We start from the raw sequence: 23445 nt of genomic DNA, 5'->3' as shown, positions 1-23445 counted from the left end.
TTTCAAGTGTTGACGCAATATCGGAGCATTCCCTCCGGGGCAAACTTCTAGTCTAAAGGACAGATTGGTGACCTACGAATGGGTATAATAAGTGCTAATGACAAACAAGGAACCATAAACACATCATAATATTATCTATACCTACTTATTAATAAATAAAGTTGAAGTTTTAACTGTTTGAACGGGCTAATCTTCTGAACGGCTGAATCTATTTCGACGGGACTTTCATAGATAAGTAGATTAACCAAGAAGCAACATAGGCTACTATTTTAACCAACTTTCAAAAAAGGAGGAGTTGTGTTTTTCTACCTATGTACCTATGTATGTATCGGTACAGAAATCTCCGAGATTTCTGAACCGATTTGCGTAATTTTTCTGGTAATCGATAGGGAAACTTTAAGGGAAGAGTGAGATAAGCTACTTTTATTCCGGAAAATCAAAGAGTGCCCACGGGGTTTTTAACAACCTAAATCTCGAAATCGCGGGCATTAGCTAGTATTAGAATTTAGAATAAAACTAACTGACCTGCTCCGGCTCCACTCGAGTGGAATTATTTAAAATCGGTGAGGGGCTGGAATTTCCAATAACCCTATGACACGTACCTACTTACCGAAGTATTTTTTATTTTTCACCGAAAGCTCAAATATCTACGAGTTTTCATATGTATAACTTAAAAAATTACGGATTTGCATCTTCATCTTTCATACGCTATTAAAGAAATACTTTCATACCAACTTTCATCAGCTCCTATTTAACATTACTTAGGGCTACAAATTTCAAAAACCCTTTTTTAGAGGCATTATAAAGTGCCTTGATCACTTTTTAGTTCCTACTTCTATTTTTATTACTCCTAAATAGTACCTACCTTGTTAAGAAAACTATTTTAAAACAAAACTCCAACAAAAACTGTGGGCGGTTTGTTGTTGCCACCTCGAGCGACCCTGTACCGCCCTAACCCACCTCATTATTATCTCCTACGATCTCCAAATGCTCAACGTATGAATGCTCGAAATCCATTCATTCGCCACAATTCACCATAGAAACAATAAGCGTACCCTTAGCTCGGCTAAAAGACCACAAAACGCAAAAAACTTGTATATAATACGTGCTTCTTGGGAACCCTTTAATATCAGCGAGGGTAATCGAATGCTTAAAATACTGCAATCGTATTTCGGTCTGCGGCGGGCGGGCGGGTGAATGGAGGCGCACAATGCTGGCTGGAGGCGCAGGCCGCGCGGCGCGCCGCGCGCGGTGTCGAGTGTCGCGTCGCCCACGCCGCACCGCGCCGCTCTCGCCGACACACGATATCGCCTTTTCATTTTATAATTTCTTCACAATAAACGCTGCCAAGGCGTAGGGCGAAGACAATGCGCCCGGAGGCAAAAACCGCTCGGAAACCCTTTATATCCAATTTATTGTCTCAAAATAAAATCGGGTGCAAATTAAAATAAATTCTTAAGTGTACAACCGGTGGGTATCGCCGTTTTACAAAACACCCCATCGGATCTAGAATACACAAAAGATATCCTTCGAACTTGGTACAATAAGAGAGCTACCAGTGAAATAAAACGTGCGCGAAGTAATAATGAACACAAACAATAACGCGTTTTCATCTTCGATACCTATGTAGATATAGGAGTATGGATAGATAGCGGAGATTCGGTTAGGGCGACCAGTTTAATGCGTGTTTCTGATAATCAAATCCGCTGTACGAAGTTTTAATTCCCGGGATCGGTAAGGGCTCGGGCGAGCGAGCCAAAGTCCAGTGCTAACGCCAATATCGCACATAAAAAGGTTGCGGATCGCTCGCTTCTCCATCCACCGATTGGCTAGGCGGCGCCCGCTGGTCCCCAGGGCCCTATACGAGAAGCGAAATGGGCCCCAGAACACCCATAAGAGAGCGACCCCGCCCGCCACGGCCGAATAATTAGGGCTCTTTGTTTAGATAGCGGCAATTTTATTTGGGAGAAAACGGGCACTTGGGACATCTTCGGCCGTTCTAACCGCCCGATATTAATAAGAAACGTGTGTCATGCCGTATAACTGACCGGAGCTTGCTCCGATTTCATACTTTATTATGTGTCAATTATAATCAAAACTTCACTTCATTTATGTAGGTAATGTACCTGTATTTTCCAATTTATCTATAGCGTCGTCACTACCTATGTTTATAGGTGAATGTAGTTGATCTATAAATTACGCGAGACCGCAAGTTCATAGAAAAGAAAGGGGAAAAGTCACAACCGAAAGTCGCCAAGCAATCTAACATAAATAATGCATCCAACGAAATTGGGATTTTGATTTGTTTTCTTCAAAAGTTTTATTTGTCTTTGGCGAAAATGGAACTGAGGTAGGTATATCATAATGCCTTTGTCTATCGTCAACAAAGAAGGTGGGAAACCAAGTTTACCTACCAGCGTAAGATTTAACAGAATTCAATCAAGTGGATAATTTAATGAGACGGAAATTATCCAAAGATGCATTATTTAATTGGTAACTAGCCTAGCGACCCGGCTTCGCACGTGATTGAAACTATTCCACAATACATCGTGTAACTTTTACTATTTACAGTGTTTAGCTAAATGCCGTGATAGATAGTAATCAATACCCCATATTATAAATGCGAAAGTGTGTTTGTTTGTTGGTTTATTGGTTTGTTGGTTTCTCCTTCAATTACGTCGCAACGAGGCAACGGATCGACGTGATGTTTTGCATGGGTATAGTTTAAGACCCGGAGAGTGACATAGGCTACTTTTTATCTGAGACCCATGCTCAATAGTGGTATTTCAGTAGATATCTGAGACCCATGCTCAGTAGTCGTAATTCGGTAGATATCTGAGACCCACGCTCAGTAATGGTAGGTAATTCAGTAGATATCAGAGAACCATGCTCAGTAGTGGTAATTCAGTAGATATCAGAGAACCATGCTCAGTAGTGGTAATTCAGTAGATATCTGAGACCCATGCTCAGTAGTGGTAATTCATTAGATATCTGAGACCCATGCTCAGTAGTGGTAATTCAGCAGATATCTGAGACCCATGCTCAGTAGTGGTAATTCATTAGATATCTGAGACCCATGCTCAGTAGTGGTAATTCAGCAGATATTCAGCAGATGCTCAGTATGGTAGGCCGGTGATGGCTTGATCACCACGATGATGATCCTCTGTGCACTTAACGTTTCTATCCTGTGTCCTCTAACGTCCTACGTAGGTATTTCTTTCAATGCAAAATACTCCGGAGTGCTCTTGATAGTTGATACATATTGTAGCAAGTCGGCGGCGGCGGCGGCTCGAGCGGACCGCGCCGAGAGCGACAGTCGGCGCTCCGCGGGGGCCTCAGGCCGGCCTTTGTCTCGACCCCGCAAACTTGCCATAAATGTTAATATGGGATCTCACATTTGAATATCTATTTCTTCGCGAAGTCGGTTCGTTAACGCGGCCTTGAATTTTAAATTTTATCGCCGCACTGGGATCGCCGCAGATGAGGTGCGTTCGCTCCTACGTGATCTCCCCGAGAAAATAACCGAGGGCAGCCTCTTTGTTTGTCCTTCTTTATCTTGTACGATATACTCGTACATAGGAATCTACACAACTTTATTATTAATACGATTCAAGCGATTAAGGTGAGAAATATTTATAACATTCATCCGAATTTTATACATATTTCTTACCTGTTACCTGGAAGAGATCACTGTAGTGATAAAGTCCCCCTTTGTTTTTAAGCGTATCCTGTATTCTTACTCTTCGTTCGTGTTTGAGTCCTAGGGCTCAACGACATTGGAGGTTAATCAACCACAAGGCAAACTTATCGCTAGACTAAAGTAGACTGTTCCTAACCCTAAAAATCCACGGAAGGAAGTTATGTTGAGTTGAGGCCCAATGCTCCCGAAGAGATCTGAATTAATCATTAATTACGTTAAATGAATTATTGTACCTCAAAAAGTTACCTTTACTTAATGGAAAATCAAGCTGCATCCCGGAATTTCGAAGTTAATTTAAATGTTGCTCTATATCCCCTTCGCAGTTCCCGAACAGCTGTGACAAGCATCTTAGACTTCCTAACGAGGAAACACGAAAATTGCTTTCTAATTTAGATTAAGATAACTTTTGCATTTAGTTTTTTAGATCCGACTAAATTGTCTAATAAATGTTTTTCTTGGAATATCGCACTTTTCACATGACAGTTGACCCATAGAGTTAAAATGGCGCGTGAGGAGTCATTATGTACGGACTATATAGATGTTAACTCTATAAACACACAATAAGAAAGGTAGGTATACAGTTAATAGCAAATTAGCTCGTCGTTCCTCATGTAGGAATCATACACACTTCCGTAAAGTACTTAATGCCTGCTATCTAATGCTTTCAATTTTCATTAATTCATGCAGGGGGTTGAATTAAGAATTACTCCACATTTTTGAACATATACCTACCTAAGTACCGTTACAGCCATTTCCGTCAACGTCGCGGCCGGCATGCGGTCAGAAGTCAGAACACAGAGTTTTCAGAACGAATATGGCGCCTCAACTCGCCTGAAGACGTCATCGCATGCTTGTGACATCTTCTTCTTCTTCTTCTCTCTGGGCTGGTTTCCGCACTTAAACGTTTCCGTCTGTTGTGCGTGATGCTTGTGACATATTATGTACTTTAAAAAAAAGTCTGAGAAAAGAGCCTCTTCACTGATCGACCCATAATATTAACAGAAAACGTGTTGCTAGGTGCAATCACAGTCTTATCAGCTAGTCTATGGATGTTTACAGTGAAAAACACTCTAATAGTAGAGCAGCTGATGAGACTGCGTGGAGCCAGGGGACTCATATTTAAAACTATTTCTAAACGATATTTTTCAGTCAAAAAGATAATGATATGTTTAGATTAAAATACAGTGTTGGCCGGATTAGTTGTGACTGTAACAGGCGCAATCCATAAAAAAAGTATACCTATAGATTACCAAATCAACAATTCACGCAATAAGCATAATATATAAATCTATATATTTCTAGCTGTTGCCTGCGACTTCGTCCGCGTCTCGCGGGACGGGAACCGTCTTTTTTTCTGGTGAATTTTTCTCACCTTTTAAACCTTCTTTAAAAACCAGGACTTACAGATATTTCAAGATGAAAATTAGGCAAATCGGTTCTGCCGTACTCGAGTTTTTGTGAGACTAACAAACTTTTTTATATATAGGAGAGGAAGAAAATTGCAGCATATCGAATTGATCAATTTTCCAAGCAGAACCGGTTGCTGCGGTACCTAACAACCCAGTGCCGCCTGCTGTTTCGTTCTAAAGAACGATCCCGTCGGTTTACGGCGGCGAGCAATGGTTTGATCCGGGGTCCGGGCGAGTCGTAGTCGGTGACGATCGGAAAGTTTAGCGAGCACATTTTAATGCGCCTCCACCACCCTGTCTGACCCTCAATTATTGAAAATGCATTTCTGTCCGCGCCCTGCGCCCGTGGCGCCGCGCCACATCGCAAATGCACATTTTAAACTGCACCTGATTGCAGAACCGTGTTACTATTTAGGCTAATAAAAGTCAAACTGTCGCTTTATTTTAGGATTGGATATTTATTATTATACCTTGGAAATCGAGATGTCAATAATATTATTTCCGTGAGAGACGAGAGTGGATTATTATTAGGTATAGATTTTAGGTTAATAGAATCTATTTTAGTAAGAGTTTAAATTGTCGTGATTGATATCATTATAAATGCGGAAGGGTGTTTGTTTGTTGGTTTGCATTTATATAGGTACCCACGACAGAGGGCTACCTTGTGTGGGTACCATCAGAAAATGTTTAAATTTGACAAAACTGTTTTATTAAATTAATGTTTTTTCATATTTTTTTTAATTTCAATCGCGCCGCAACGAAATAACGGATGGGCGTGATTTTTTACACCCTATGTTACCTGTTATCTCCCAAAGCCACATGATCCAAACAAACATCAAAATAAACGTTCGTCCCTGTGTGTTGGGGTCAAAACGCAGATAAACTTTCAGCTTTTATAAAATAAGGAAGGTCTGGCACGCGATAGCTCTTAGGCCATTAAGACAATCAGGAAAATCTACATTTATTATGCTATTATGCTCTATTATGCTCGGTTTATGATTTCTACATACATACATTTCTTGCAATTCACGAAGGCGAGTGAACTTTACTTGTGGTGACGTCGTACACACGATCATTGCGTAAGTGTGCGTGCATGTCGGACCAATCAGTCGCGAGCAAGCGCTCGCAAACGCACACATATTTACTGTACCTTACTTATACATATACGACTTTCACACAAGCATGAGCCACTCGCCTTCGTGAAATGCAACAACTATATTTACCTATCTAAATCTTTCTCTTTCCTAAGATCGAAGAGTTTTATATTTCCGAACCGGGAACCCGTAATATATATGGTAAGTATCGTACTTCGGTCAACGCACACTAAGTGACGAACGATGTACGACAATTTGAGGCGTCCGTTTTAATTGTAAGTTCCAGGACGGACTCCCGGTACCCGCAATGCAATTTTAGCATAGCATTTTCCTCTTTTGACGCTTTTCAGAAAACCTCTTACTGTTGTAACTTGTATGTACTATGTAGTCTTTGATTTTAGTGATAAATCTGATTAAGTAGGTACTTACTTGAGGAATGAATTTGAGGTTTTTTGTGTACGACATCTGTCTTTATTCGACAGTTTATCTGGCAATTGAAAAGTCAGCCTATACTTAGGTACGTAAATTATTTGAATGGTAATTTTTGTTTTATTTTTTTGCAAAACTTTTAACTCTGATAAATGAAGTCTACACTAATCGTGATTAACCCATAGCCAGTTCACTACTGAGCACGGCTCTTCAGAATCAGAACGGTTTAAGTTATAGTCTGCTACATTGGTCCAGTACTGATTGGCAGACTCCACTCACTTTTCGAACATTATGGAGAACTCTTAGTCATGCAGGTTTGCTTAAGATGTTTTTCTTCGCCATTAAAGCAATGCTTGGTGCAGGCGCAGGTGAAGACCTTTCATATGATACCCCACTAGATATAGTTATCTTATTTTCAAAATTGAAAATCCTATTTATAATATTATAAATTAGTTCATGACCACAATTTAATCCCCCCCCGAATAGGACACCGACGAGACGTCTTAATCACCGCTTCAAGTATATAATATGAGCGATATGATTGAGGTCATGGCTGGAGGCTTTGGAGATGCGAAACTAGTGTTTGGGCAAACTGCGTGCTAGTCGTAGCAGGTTTAGTGTCGTCTGGAGAGAAACAACAATTCCTCCGAGCGGGATATCTGCTGTTCAAGTTTATGTTCATTTTATCTTTTCGGCAGTATTGCTAGGGGAACTTGAAAAGCAGCCTCCAGGGCTGCGTTAACACCGCGACCTGGTCTCGACGCTTACATCCTACAACCTATATAAAGTCACAGTTCAGGACTTCCAACATATCAAATGGATATTTAATTACATATATTAATCGTTTTTTCTATAGGTTAGTAAGATATTGGAAAGAATTTAATTAATTAAATTTAAACAACTTTATTGTTAACAAAATTACAGAGAGTAGAATACAGGATACACTTATATTCTTTTTATTTTTATTGTTTGGATAGATACTGAGATTTGATTCTATACACTTTGAAATTGCATAGCAAAAACTTCAACTATTTGGGGTTCAACTTCAACTAGGTGTCTATGCATCACATGTCTTTCCGATTCCGATTTTGTAATAAGTTTAATTATAATTAATAAGCTAAAGGATACTAATCTAAAAGTGAACATCTTAAAAATTTAAACTAAAACTAAAACCTTAAAAAATATAATATTATAACTAAAATATATTATTAAAAGGAGTCCCTTTAGGCAAGGTTCCGAAGATACTGGCAGCGTTCCCCCTTTGAATAGCTAGGCTCCGAATATGAATTTGTCCCATTCGGTGTCGAGACCCTTGGTCCGTGGGGTCCTGGCGCTATAAGACTTTTTAAGGAAATAGCAAAAAGGTTAGTCGACATCACAGGAGACCGAAGAGCTGGCAGCTACCTCGGACAAAGAATTAGCCTAGCTATTCAAAGGGGGAACGCTGCCAGTATCTTCGGAACCTTGCCTAAAGGGACTCCTTTTAATAATATATTTTAGTTATTTGTAATAAGTAAATCACAAATCTAACATTCTCTATGTAAATATTTTTCTATAGCTAAGTCCAGGGCAGCCCGTCCATGTAAACGAATTGGCAACGTCCTAGAGCGGGCGCTCCAATTTTCAAAAAAATAAATATTTAATATAAGTAAAAGCCATTTATATTGTAAATACAAATGGATGTAATCCAAAATTAATAATAATAATTAATCCTATCTGTAATCTGTCGATGGGTTCTTAGCATCACTGTTATTTGTCAATAACTGTAACTTTTTTTAAATTAACTTATCGATAAACTGCGGATAGATTGATTATTTATTTATTATTTATTTCGGCCGTAAATATGTTATTTTTGGCTGTTGAAAATAACGCATAACTCGTGCAATTACGTAGGTACATAATAATAATGTGTCAAATATAATCAAGAAACGAGTAATTCAACGGATACCACGAGCCCCTCGAGATGCCAAGCTTTAGTACTTGAGCAAACTGCGTGTTAGACGCACCACATTTTAGTGTCGTCAAGAGAGATACTATAATTCCTTTGAGCGGCATATCTGCGAGTCAAGTTTATATTCATTTTATCTTTTCGCCAGTATTGCTTCGGGGAGTCCGAAAGGAGGCTCTAGGGCTACGTTAACACCACTCCATGTCCTGCTGTCACCGACTATTATACTACAGAGTATTTTAAATTTTTAAGCTTATTTCAAACTACGGCATATAAATTATTATAGTCCAGTCAATATTGGCGTTCCCAATATTGACCGCCAATGCTTTGATTGGCGTCAATATTGACCGGACTATAAGATATCCCATAGTGTGAAATGAAATGAGCTTAAGGCGTTATTCATAACTTTAAATATTTCGTGTATTTTTAAAATGTATCGAGGAAACTACCTATCTACGCAAAAAATGAGGAACTTATGTACCAATCAATAGGTACCGAATTTTAAGTAAAACTTGGCTTACCTGACTCGAAGCTATCCATACTTTCGGACTTGATATCTGAAACAATATAAAGTAAAAGTAAAGTAAAGTATGCTTTATTGTACACCATAACAAACAACAATAGACATATAACAAAGATAGCATGTACAATAGGCGGCCTTATCGCTAAAATAAATATAATATTATTAAGTAAATTATAAAATGTTCTCCGCTATTCCTAACGATATTATTTAGTGGATTAATAGCTAATTTATGTTACGCATGATTTCTCGTGTTGGTGTATTTTTTAATTCTAAATTTTTTAATCTCAAACTTCATTTGAGAATAAAATTCTTTAACCTCAATATGATTGTCAATAACTAACTACCAACTGTTAGAGTAGGACTATTAGTACCTACCTAACCAGTTATGATGTCAACAACAGTCTACAACTCTTCTGGTTAGTGACAAGACCCCCTCTCAAGAATGCAACCCCTAGATATAGTCTAGTCATCACAGAAAGCCTACGCTGTAGCTACAGTGTGACGACCGCAATAAGCTTTGACTTTTTGATACTCTCACTATTGGCTAAAATGCAAGTGGCAGCAATAATTCCATTTTAGCTATTCACAGCAATTGTAATTGCAGCAACGTGATAGTCATCAATTTTCATGCTAGGCCTAGGGGGGCTGTCTGTGTAGAGTAGGTATAAATTACAATAGGGTTTTTTTAAAACTATATACTTAGCAATGCGCTTGACTGCAATCCACAGACTGCCTAAGCTTGGCGATCGGGGTTGTCCGGCTTTAAGACGTCTATAGGTGGTATATAATCTCACCAAATAGTAGGTCATGATGCAACCTAAGGTGAGGTGCGCTTGCTTAGAAGATAGAGATACCTATACCTAATATAGTGAGAGATAAGACATAGAGATCGCTCTACACGCACATTTTGTAACGTAAAAATCTCCTGATAAAAAAATAGTTTACCATAATCTAAAAGGGCACACATAGTTAAGAGAGTGGCAAAAACCGAAGTCCAGAGTTACGACTGGAGGTTGCCTGCGGCTGGGACCTCTAATCCACTTGCGAGCATTGGTAGTACGGAGACAATTTCCCCTTGTTTTAAATTCTCACTCAGGGTGATCCTGTTTAAACTTTTACCAAGTCCAATTTGATAGTTTGACAGACTTTTCTGAATAACTGTACCGACACCCACACACCTCCGTGCCCGCAGGTTGTCTAAAACCATTACGAATTAGTTTAGAGTATTATTTATTTATTTTATTTTTATTTTTCATGTACCAAAATTGTAGTTACAAAGTAATAATAAATTAAGTTACATTGGAAATGCTTATCCTTATTATTAATGCTTATTACCTATAGGTACGTATTTTAGGATTTCAGGACATTTTAAATGTTAACTACATATGGGATGTCCTGAAAAACCTAGCTAACTAGATATGAGATAGATACTGAGTACGGAGGTATGTCTTTTTGGATTATTTTAAAAAATAGGTTGTACAGGATCTCGTTGTTCTGCGCTCTGTCCTTATAAGTGGAAGGTATAGATAGTTCAACTCAGTTGTGCGCGCGGCCCTATGTGTGGGTAAACCTTGTACATATACAGTGACTCTGTGTGCGTGACAAGAGGTACAGTTGGGTACAAATACAAATACAGTTATTTACGGGTTATATACGGGTTTTTAAAAAAACAGTTATTTCGTAATTTATTTAATGTTTATTTATTGAACATTATTCTGAATCGCTATTTGAAAAATCAAATGATGAATTTTCAGATTCGCTGCTCTCACCAAGGTTAATTATGATTTCTGACTCCATGTCAAAATGTCTATAGTATTCTTCTTCTTTCTTTTGTACATGTCGACAAGTATTACCCCACATCCCTTCATCAATTTGACTTAAACGTTCATTTATGAGTTTCATTATTTCCGTCACATTTTGGTCGACATTATGCGAAGCAATATAATTTTTTAAAATTCCCCACACATTTTCTATGGGGTTTAGTTCAGGATGATATGGTGGCAATCGAAGAACTTTTATGCCATATGGCTGAAGTATGTCGTCAATCTTGTAACAGATATATTTTTCTTTATTTTTTCTAATCAAATCATACAGTTCAATTTTTTTCATATCTTGATTAAAAGCTATATTTTTTTCTGTCAGCCATCTCTGCATTTCTATTTTTTTGGAATTGCAATTTGGGGCTCTGTCATTTTGAACGTTATGGTATGAGGCATTATCAAGCACAATCACAGAGTTAGGTGGAAGATTCGGTACTAGACGTTCTTTTAGCCACTTTTCATAGTTTTCTGCGTTCATGTTAGAGTGGTAATCACCAGAAACACTATTTGCTTTGTATGTCAATGTGCGTTAGGTACGAAACCTTGTTCTGAACCAGCATGCACAATGATTATTCTTTGTCCTTTCGACAGGTTTCTCTTTAAATGTGGTCCATCTTTATTACCCCATCCTTTGTTTTGCACATGATTAGTTAAGATGTAGCTCTCATCTGTATATACGATACACCGATTTTCTTGACGGTATCTGAGTAAATTTTTTAGGTAGGAAAATCCCAACTTTAACAAAGCTGTACGCAGAGTCGAAATACTTCCATCGTAGTTAAGTTTATCTTGAAATATTCTTTTCAACTTTAGCAAGGTAGGTAACTCGTGATGTTCTAAATGGTAATTTTGAATAGTGGAACGTATAACATCAACGTTAAAGTTGTCTAATTCTAACTTCGTTAAACGTTTTTTACGGTCTTTATGCGGAGATTTATATTTTGAGTCAGATTCTTTTCCTTCAGCCAATATATTAGTAATTGTTCTCTCTGATACCCCCACTGCCATTGCTGTTCTTTTCCGTACGCTATTTAAATGTTCACTTAATTTCGATATTAAAATTGGACTTGCACTGCAAACTGGATCACTTACAAGTTCCGATATATCTCTCGCATCTTTTTTCAGAAATTCATATACCTTAGCAATGGTTTCTCGAGTCTAAAACAATAATATGTAAACGTCAACAAGGATATTTTTTTTCGTATAAAGAATCATAATAAATATTAATTACATCTAAATTTAAAATTAAAAAATATTTACCTGACTCCTTAAACATTTTCTCCGTGAAGAACTAGACATTTTCGTAAACGACTGTACCCGTAAGAAAAAGCGATAAGAACACGTCTTGCTCGGACGACGACTGCCGCGTCACTGCCACACGAATGAAAGTTGTATATTTACAAGCCCACGCACACATAGGGCCGCGCGCACAACTGAGTTGAACTATCATTAACGAGTTCGATTTTCGCACGGATTAGTAAGTTTACAATTTCTAAGTTGTCTAGTCTGGTCTAATGAGAGACTTCGGTCATGGCTAGTTACCACCATGTTATTACCCTACCGTCAAGCGATTCGGATGTAGCGTAGAAACCCATAAGGCGCCTAAGTATGGATTTAATTTAAAATTGCTACATGTACGGTGTACCTCCTCGTGTTCATCTGCTTCTATCTTAGACTGCATCTCCTACAATCGAGATCGCATTCACTATAGCCAACGAAATAAAATAAAAAACGTATATCAGTTTTATTATCTCAATTTTTTCACTTCTTCAATAACAATTAAGTACCTAACAACATCCCAGAAAGTATTTTATACTTATTAAGGTACCTGTCCTATACAGAGTGGAAAAAAGTATGGGCCCTCCAGGGGAACTACCTTAAAAATCCTCAAGTTAGATCATTTTACTCACGGGAAACACTGTCTTATTTATACTCGTAAAAACAAACAAAATTGCATTTAAAGATTTTCTAAAATTCGCTTGTCTCCCCCGGGAATCGAACCAGCTAAAAATTCAATAAATTAACACGCGCTATTTTACTCCATTAGTCGATACAGTCAATGTTAAAGACATTTCTCCAAAGAAACCTTAGGTCTTACACTCGTCTGTCGCACAAGATATCCATAAAATTTTATATTTAGTACACAAGTTCTTTAATCAACATTATTCATTCTTTAACAACAGTTCTAGAACTGTTCACTATTTCATTTTCACATTTTTTTTCTGTCCATAATTTTTTTCCACCCTGTATATTACCTAAGTAAAATAGTTGCATTTACACTTCCATAGACTTCTAATTAGGATACTAATATGGCGTAAGAAGAGTCAGCCGTAATAATATCTTTCATTTTTTTTTTTTTTTTTTAATACAATAAAACTTAAAGCTAGCCTTATCTAATTACTATATGAATCATGACCGCGTGGAATGGTGCCAAGAATACTGGCTGCATTTCCGCGCTGGACAGCCAGGCTGATCCGCTGCGCAAAAAATGAGCCAGCCCTTCTGTCACCAGTTGAGGCTATTAATCGCGGTGAAATGTCTCGTAAAAAATTTTTAGCACTAAGACTCCATGGCCCCAGGGTCTCCACGGCAAACGGCACAAAAATGTAACTCTCTATAAGAGAGGCATACTTGCGCCGCTTGCCGTTTTCAGCTGTTTCTGCTGCGGCTCCCGGTCTTGATGCTGTCTTCCTGATATGACACGGGGCCAATGTGTCAACGCAAGTTGCGTCCCACATTAGCGCCCGTCCCCGTTCCCAGGGAACCAGCGTCAATCCATCAGGTCTCTTGCCATCATCCCGACTAATCCCTGCCGGCTCAATGAGCGCAGGAATATTTATGGTGGCAAGAGCTCTTTTAATTGTATCGTTAAGAGAGCCATGCCTAAACAGCCTACCGGAGCTCCTTTGGCAAGAGAGTCCGTGGATTCCAAATTTATCAACCTCTTTTCCACACGGACATCTGTGCTGATGGCACAGTGGTGTTCCCAATCTGAGACCTAGAGCCACACGAAAACTTTCGTTATCTAAAAGTGACAAAGTATATCTTTCATTGACATTATGTTATAGAAGGCAGACACTGAGGGCCATGCAAAATTGATGACAATAGGCGCCTCTGTGCCGCGATTGGATCTTGTGAATTAGTAAGCTCGCGCTCGACAAGCTTGCTGGGGAATTAATCTGCGTAAGTGTTACTGGAACACGCACGCTTTATGATTAAATACGATTATTGGAACATGCCGGTATACAAGGAAATAGCTCTGAGGCAATGGCAATGGGTCGGGTATATTTTTCGAAGAGAGGAAGGAAACACTGCTCAAGTTGCATTCCAATGGCAGCCTGTCGGTCGACGGAGACCTGGTCGACCCACCAACACCTGGAGGAGATCCATAGAGGCAGACTTTAAAAGAGTGGGACTCACGTGGAACCATATCAAGGCAGTACCCAAAGACAGGTTGCTACAGGGCTCACCATCATTATTATTGGCAACCTTAATTGGATAGTCTAATTTGTAGTTAGAGCTCGCACATCCGAATCTCGCCGTGAGTCGAGCGAGACTAAAGGCTTGTTTCTGTCAGTGTAAATGCGCTACACATTCCCTTTGACACGGTAACAAAAATTTAAAATCGGAGAACAAGACGCGAAACGGTTAGACTTCAGAGCTTGCCAGTTCTTCAGATTCGCGCGTGGCTGTGTAGACCGTCGAAGAAGTAGGTACTTAGCTTGCTCCATTCCGATGAAATCAAGTATAGTTCTGACGAAAACAAGACATACGAGTACAAAACTGCCTCAAGATAAGGTCAGCTTTATGTTAAATGGATGCTTATAAGAAGCACGATCAGACTCAGTAAATGGTATGAATTTATTTCTGCTCTGCTAGACTGCTGCCATGCACAACTTTTTACGTTTCAATCGCTGAACCGATCTTGATGAAAGGCACCTAGAGAGAACAAAAAATCCTGATGCATGGTTTTTATCCCGCAAAAACAGTAGGTGGAATATTTAGAAAACGTCCACGCAGACGAAACCACAGACAAAAGCTAATATACTGCGATTGAACTAAATAAAGGCTGAAGCCCCAAGTATATCGCAGGTGCACGTCACCGGGATAGCGGAGATATTAAGCACATCCCAACGGAGTGGGCGCGGGCGAAGGCACTTCGCGAGGGCCACGAAACTTGCGCTGCAAGCGAATTTGCTACGAACGTAGTCATATTATTATGAACATCACATTTCCTCCTTTACCTTTTTGCTATCGAACTGCAAGGGATCGCCAAGGTCTGCACCCATGCGTAGTCAAAATTCCGCGGACACGTGTATGCGTGTAAAGCGATTTAGCTCCTCATTTCTATTTCGAACCGCTAGGATATGGAACGCCCTTCCGCCATCAGTTTTCCCTCCAATTTTAATATGGATGCCTTCAAGTCAAGAGTGAATATACATTTTCTAGACAAGCGCGCTCCATCTTTATCATCTGCATCATCACTTGCCAGCAATTCTGAATACAGCCAAGCGCTCGTCTATATTTTTTTAAAGGTGTCAACTATCAAGAGGCGTCTGTATGCAATGGAAGACGATGGCTAGAAACTATACAATTTAAAATCCAAGGTGACTACGCAGGACCAGGAAGGAAGGAATACATAAAGTATGTAGAAGTGTAGCTAGACAACATAGTTTCAGTTTTTAGAAAAACATACAAGGTAGCCAACAGAGAACAGAAATCCACGAAAACGCGGTATAGAATATTGTCTACAAAATGGAGGGAACTAGAAGAAGGTCCTGGCATTATAGTGGAAACTCCGGTATTTTCTTCGCGTGCCAATTGTCGAGGGAGCTATGAAGGTAGAATTCTACAAAATAAAAACTGGTAGTGGCCCTAGGGCGATTGGCAACTGGTATCTATGGAGCATATTTAGAATGGAAAAGCGAATGGACAGGAATAGACAAGGAGACCTGAACAAGCGAGCTGATTACTAAACTTAAAAAATTGCAAAGAATATATACAACTATGCGCAGATGCATCCTCTCCAACTCCATTGTCCAGAGCTCTTATATTTACCTGTCTGTCGGTAACTGTAACAGGACCAAAAACCTATCGCTATCGTTCAGTCATGTGGCATAGCGGTTTCGATTGAAGCCTCATATTCGTGGCCGCGCGGTAAGGCTGCCGGTAGATTTCCCGCGGGAGCACGTTAATTTTCTGCCGCCTTGAGCATACTGCCCCCAAGGGGCACTACCTTTCACGGATCCATTCAGGCTGAGGTGTTATTCCGCGCTGACTGATGCCGATATTACCTTCACATATAAAAAATGTATACTTATTACCGATTCTGAGAAACTTTTATGGTTAGCGATCAAGTGCATAGGTTGCTATCACTGCATATTGGAGGAATAAACCATATCACATAAGGTCTTGACACAGGAGTAGTTCTCCTAAAAGAAGGCTCCAATCCCTTTGTGTTACTGTAAACCTAAGTTATAATGTGAAATTAACCATTTTATTAACTATTTTTATCTGTCAATACCACAATAAAATAACATAAACTAAGCTATATAATATTGCAATGAAAACGAACATTTACAATTCTCAATGATCGAAAAATTCGCTTTATGAAAAATAGTTAGATTTCACTGAATAATAAAAATCACAACTTTCATACGAATACAAAATACCATTAAAACTTTCGCATACAATGTTATATTACCGTTGCATTATTACGATCAATGACATTTTCATCTTTTTACCTACACGTGTAGAAAAATTGTTACAACAGTAACAGAATGCTATCAAACTCAAACAAATAAAAAATCATAATATCCGATCCATAGATTAATTATTGGTCTCGCTCCATGATCCGATCACTCTCAGAATGTTTCGATTAATTTTTTTTATTCGGTGACAAGTTATAACTCTCTGTGATCTGATCACGTAATATAATAAGTCTATGGACCAGTTCTAGTAGGATGACACCAAGCCAAGACAATAATTTCCCGTGGGACTTGAGTGTTTCAAGTCCCGCAGGAGTACCAAGTCCCGCACGCTGTAGTAGTGGGAGAGGGCGACATTATCCTAATCCAGACAAGCAAGTGTAGAATATTTTATTTTGTTCTGCTAACTGATAAAGATTTGAGATTCTAGTCTTATCTACGTAGGTAATAATACCGCCAACTTCCTAATTCCAGCAAAGGGGATTTATTACTTACCTATAGTACCTAGTAACCCGCCCTGTTACTGTTTTTTTTAACAGAACTACCAGTCTTGGCCCGATCCGGGACCTCATGATCTGCAGCCAAACAAGCTAGCCAATAGAACAACGAGGCAGTCCAAAATATAAGGTCAACGAAGTTTGTTGATCTGTGCAAATAATATTAGCGTCCTTATCATCATTTTAAACCACCGCTCTCAGAATGAGAAGAGTTAGGGCCATTGTCTAGTAAGCTGACCAACTGCGGAATGGTAGACTTCATACACCTTTGAGAATAATATGGAGAACTCTCAGACATACAGAATTTCCTCACGATGTTTTCCTTCACCGGTTAAAGCAAGTGATTAATATTTATTTGCTTGAAACGAAAATCTCTCTCTCTCTCTCTCTCTCTCCCTCGAACATCTCCCTCGAACTCTGAAAAGTTAGAGGTGCATGTCCATGAATCGAACCACGGACCCGCGAATAGAAGACAGTTGGTTGTGGAAGAACCAGGAGCTTCCGCTACCGCCTATAGCTAACAAAATATTAATCATCAATAACCGATAGATATGACCACCGCTGGACATAGGTATCCTGTAGGGACTTCCACACGCCACTGGATTCAGGTGGCTCCCTGCGACTCATTTGATGTCCGCCTTGAGCCCCAATTTCTATCGGTTTTTCGAACTATGTGGCCTGTCCATTGCCACAAATATTAATAGCGCATACATAAGAGTATGCAGTGCGGAATGCGAATGCGGCGCCCAGGAGAGGCGGCAGCAATCAGTTCGGGAGTCCCACGAGGCTACATTAATCACGGGCTGCACGGCCGCATGACGCAGCTCATATTAGCTACGGAGCTAGCGGCAAAGGACATCAACCAAATTTTCTACCACAAACAGTATGGTCATGCTACTGCCATCCTAGATACATGGTCACTAAAATAGGCCACATAAGAAAGATCAGTCACTCAGCGGGCGATGGAGAGAGCTGTGCTTGGAGTTTCTCTACACGTGATCAAATCAGAAATGAGAAGATCCGAAGATCCGTAGAAGAACCAGTGTAATAACCAACGTAGCTCAGCAGGTTGCGAAGCTATCGGTTGATGAGAAAGAGGATGATGATGTCTTAAAATTAAAGTAGGATCCAATAGCAAGGCAAAAGGCACGATTTTTTTAATCGCGATAGTGTGAGTGATAAGGGTTTTGCCCGTAGTCTACCACGCTGGCCATGTGCGGATTTGTAGACTTCACACACCTTTGAGAACATTATGGAGAACTCTCAGGCATGCCGGTTTCCGGGAAATTTGTGTAGTCCACGCTGACGAAGTCGCGAGCATAAGCTAGTATTTTATATATTTCTTGTTCATTTAATGTCCCAAACATTATGCAGTGTAAACTGCAGTCGAGTTTTTGAAACCCTTTAAATTATTTGTTACCTTTTCAGGTGTAAAAGCACTACAAACTGAGGAAGGAAACTTCTCAGCGACGCTATCGGGGTGCGAATCAGATATGCGTTTCGTTTACTGCGCCGCCTGCATTAGCTACATACTCAAAGATTGGTCCGGATTCAATATCAAACGAGCTACCGATTACATTATCAAATCTATAGTAAGCACCCTACTAAAATCCATTTACCAAAGTATCGTGTGTGTGTGTTTGTGTGTGTATGTGTATGTGTATGTGTGTGTGTGTGTGTGTGTGTGTGTGTGTGTGTGTGTGTGTGTGTGTGTGTGTGTGTGTGTGTGTGTGTGTGTGTGTGTGTGTGTGTGTGTGTGTGTGTGTGTGTGTGTGTGTGTGTGTGTGTGTGTGTGAATATATGTGTGCACGATATGTTTTAGTATGTGTATGGAGTTAAAATTTGAGAATTAGTTATAACATCAAGGAAAAACGTGGTGAAAATTCAATATTTTGGGATTTTTATTGGAATTTCATTCAAGGTTTTGTGAAATCAACATTTTGGGACTTAACATTTTGCAAATTTATCATTAGAATTCAACATTCTGGGCGTAAGGATTATTGCTTTCTGCAGGAGCGAGTCAATGGTTAGATAAATATTTTTTTACATCAAGTTTTAAGTCATTTCTTTGAGTTAAACAAATCGATTTTCGACAAATCAAACACGTGAGTGTTTGATTTGTATTTTGTCGACAATTTTTAATACTTTTTTCATTATTACTTGTTTTAGAACACCGAATTAGTAATATACCTCTCGACATTGCCACCAGCTCTCTAGCTATAAAATCCTGCAGTTATGTTATTTCAGCACATGATCTATCTAAATATTATTTAAAACATGGGCAACATTATTTTAGGAAAAAAACGTGCGTCTCTTTTCCGTGGACCATAGGGCTGATAGCTGAGCTGGTTGATTTTCCTACCTTGTATATTGCATGAGCAAGTACGGTCAAGAAAGGTAGTATAGGGTGTAGGTACCTATCAGTACTACCTATTCCCCGATTTTTTTAACAGAGTGCTTATAACAGTAATAGCCTTGTAAAATGAACAGTTTAGTAGAGTTTGGTCATAAAACAAACAGACTGATAAAAACTCGGGAACATTGTAGATTTAGTTATATTATTACTACAATAATTAAAGTTCCCTGCCGAGTGAGTTCGTGTATGTTCGGTCTAATCTCAAAAATTACTGTACGGATTTTTATACGGTTTTCATCAATGGAAAGAGGGGTTATAGGTAAATATTACATAAAAGGCTAGTAAGGCAATATAGTACTTTGCGAACATTTTGCGAAAATGGGTTACCGGTATGTATTATTATAAATTGTGAATGAATTTGGAAAAAATCGTCCCATATTCTTTCACCACACACAATGATTGAACAGATTTGGCGGAAATTTAGAATTAAGACAACAAAAACCCGAACTTAGCACATAAACGCTACTTTTTACCCCGGAAAAGAATTCCAGCGGGATTTAAAAAACCTATAGTATTTACGCAGACGAAGTCGCGGCCATATGCGTCCTGCATCAAATAATCAGTTCTAATAAATATTAGTATCTATTGTCTGCGACAGGTTGAAATGGCAATCGGGGTATGAGGCGGGAAGACGCCCGCACACCCGCACTCGCCCGCACAGGGTTAGCGTGAGGGTTATGCAGGTGTGCGGGGCGTTCCCTCCCCCATTGCCATCTCGACCTGTCGCATACTAAAGGTACGTACTACACGTAGCCCATCAGTACCATAAAGTTACACGGATATAAACAGAAACCAATATAGGTGAAAGAGACTGTTTACTTTTATTACATTATATTAATGTGATATCATTCTATTGCACCTTGTAGGCCTGGGTTATAAAATAGGTAATTTATAAAAATTATAATAATTACATCACGTGTTGACTTTTCACACGCACTTAATTTATTCAGACATTTTTAAATCATTTAAAAGTAGGTACCTCTTTGCGGTATATATTTTTTAAATTAACAAAATATGTTTTAGCATTAGATACGCTACGCTAGCTAGGTAGGTAGGTATACTCTTAGGCACCTTATTTAATTGTAGGGTGTAAAGTGGGTATAAATAGTAAGTATCTAGTTGTAGTTTTTGTGACAACCATAGATAAATTATGCAAGTAGGTACATGAATAGCAAACGAATCACAACTAACCAAACGGTAAGTCTACCTACGTAATAAGATCACGGCAACGTATGACCCGAATAAAAATTTGACTCGCGAAAGTCTAAACAATAAACTTCAACAATATAGGAGATTACGGAGAAACCAAGCGACTAAAAGTAGCTATGTGCTAGACAATATCATTTAGTGCAAATGTCATGGGAATAGGTTCCTTTTTCCACGTTTCCAAGCATTTTGTTACACATACCAGTCGTATATGTGTGAGTGTTGTGCAGATGTGTGTACACGGGTCGGGAATTCCCTGAGGACGGAAGGAACTGTGGCCGGAGCGACGCCACCTGGGACCGCAGGGGAGAGGGAGGCAAGAAAGTAAAAAGTAACCTCCTACAGAGAGGATTAATTTTTAAGCTATTTTAATCATAACTTTCTATACTTTATTTAGTTATTTTCTAACCTATGTTCCGGATTGAGACAGGTCACGTCAACATTTTTATAAGTTTCAACCTAAGTTGTAGGAACTTAGTTTGAATTCTACAACTAGAATTCTTGTATAAGTAATTCTTGCACTACTTAGTTGTTATAGGATTACAATCTCATCGCTATTGTGGTTTTGTACTATGATTTGATCTAGATCTTTTATTATTGGCTCCTATACATGATATTTTAGGATCGCTTAGTCGCTTGATGCCATAGGTGAAATCATTGATGGCATGTCGGGGCAATCTATTATAGGTACATCTGTAGGTGAAATACGTGAAGATAGTTTCAGAAAATAAATGTTGAACACCATAAAGATCAGGCAGACTCGAATCGTTGTCTATCGTATCCGCCCTGTAGTCAGAGATAAAGTAATTAACAATTAAGATAAAGTAAACAACAATAACAGCTAATCGCCATGTAAGATTTGGCATAACGAATTTTATGACACGCATATTATGAACACGTGGAACGGTGAAGCCAACTACACCTTATTTTACCAGAATACAATATGTATGTATAATGTATATACCTACCTAATTTGTGCAATTAGGTCCAATGTATGTAGGTAACGGAAAACAACCTGACGTAGACTCCTAAGACTCATGGTTCCAAATAGTTTCGTAGTACCTACATTTATTGTACAGCATGGACTATTTCTCTCACCATCATTAACGGTGTATAATTCAACTGCAAACAAACACTTTCAGTAATGAAGCATTGGTAGAGCGGCGCTTAGGTCGCGGTCATCCCCAACGGGTGTCGATAATATCTAAACGCTAATGGCTGCTGGGCCTGTGACGAATGTATCGCCCCCCACTATGTGATAATTCCAAACGCTGCGGCCGCGCCACCTGGGATCAGCCGGGGTCGGACTCGAGTCGCGCCTTTATTATTATTTACACGATTATTTACATCAAATTTATCATTTTGTAAGTTCTGCCGAGAGTTGTTACAGTTATTTAAGTTTTACCACAAATAGCAGCATTATATTTGATATGCTCGGAATGCACGCTACGAGATTTTCAAAAACCTAAATCCACAAGAACGAAATCGTGCGCACATTTATTATCTTTTTTTAAATAGAAATAGCGAGCAAACGAGCAGGCGGGTCACCTGATGTTAAGTGATTACCGCCGCCCATGAACATTTGCAGCACCAGAGGAAATGCCGATGCGTTGCCGGCCTTTCAGGTATTTGTTGGTCCGCCCCTTAAATAAACCCACATTATAATCTAGTGGGAACACCGCCGAAAGGAGATGGTTCCACGGTTTGCACGTGCGTGGAAAGACGGATCTAGCACAACGGACGGTCGAAGTACACCAGATACCCAGGTGGTGAGGGTGAAATTGCTTACGGTGGCGCGCGGTGCGGTTGTAGAAAAAGGAGGGTGGAATAAGGTCAAAATGCTCTTCAGAGCACTCTCCATTATAAAGGATAGAACACAGAAAGAGAGCTTACGTCGCTGCGGTGCTCCGGACTTTCCAACAAGCCGGATAGTTTGGGATCGTTTGCAGAGAGCTTGCATGCCGGAGACGGCTAGGTACCTACTTTGTACCTATTTGGAAAATCACAGGTGAACATTTAAAAAAAATCCACGCTAATGAAGTCGCAGGCATCATAAAAAGTATATAGTATCAATAGGAAGTTAAGAACTAACAAGTGTATAACATCAGAACCGTCACTGTTTTTTGCGTTAGGAATTCGGATGCGCTAATGACTTCATACTCTTCATAGAAATGTTTGTGATTACCTAGTTGAATTCACACACGATATTGTGCCTACCTACCTATAGTTGATATACGAATATAACGGTATCCGTTTAGCAATAGATACATTTGCTATTGTTAAGGGTACAAACACCACAAAGGCGTCAAGTTTGCGAACAATTCAGAATTGTCAACTCAGCGCAGGTATGCAACGCAGTGTCGGCGGGCGAGCCTCAGCACCGAACGGAATCTCAGGGAACTTCGATCGTACCCTCCCGTCCATCGAACATCGGCATTTAGTTACCCACGTACCACGCCAAAATCCTTTGCCGACCAACATTATTGTCATTGTTGTTTTGCTAAGTTTGCAGGAGGCATTTACACCACCAAACATAGCTTATGAAAGTTTAACATTTCACTAATTTTCATTTATATTTGTACAGCTAGCACCTCAAGCTTACTGTTAGCGATTCCAAAAATAAATCCGTACTTAATCGTAATCGTTATTTCGTTATCATTATAGAGGCTCACTTAATGTATTCTTCGAAAATTTC

At 39.3% G+C, this 23445-nt stretch overlaps 1 protein-coding gene and 1 pseudogene across 2 annotated transcripts in view; both read right to left on the bottom strand.

Annotated features, from left to right (window-relative positions):
- L (zinc finger protein Lobe) overlaps window positions 1-23445 on the bottom strand; it is a 69281-nt gene that overhangs the window by 39007 nt on the left and 6829 nt on the right. Inside the window, exons 1-2 of one of the 2 annotated variants that reach the window (XM_069503831.1) lie at window positions 15168-15261; window positions 9102-9137 (exon numbers count right to left, since the gene is read on the bottom strand). In XM_069503831.1, coding sequence (XP_069359932.1) covers window positions 9102-9120 — 19 coding nt within the window. In that variant the 5' untranslated portion in view covers window positions 9121-9137; window positions 15168-15261. Of the gene's footprint in view, window positions 1-9101; window positions 9138-15167; window positions 15262-23445 lie in introns of those variants that run through there. The other variant, XM_034979852.2, reaches the window with a different exon arrangement.
- Window positions 10814-12348, bottom strand: LOC138403598 (uncharacterized; annotated as a pseudogene).

Source organism: Maniola hyperantus, chromosome 2 (genome assembly GCF_902806685.2).
Source record: "Maniola hyperantus chromosome 2, iAphHyp1.2, whole genome shotgun sequence".
NCBI lineage: Eukaryota > Metazoa > Arthropoda > Insecta > Lepidoptera > Nymphalidae > Maniola > Maniola hyperantus.
Note: the sequence above shows the minus strand (reverse complement) of the source record. Positions and strands in the feature narration are given on the sequence as shown.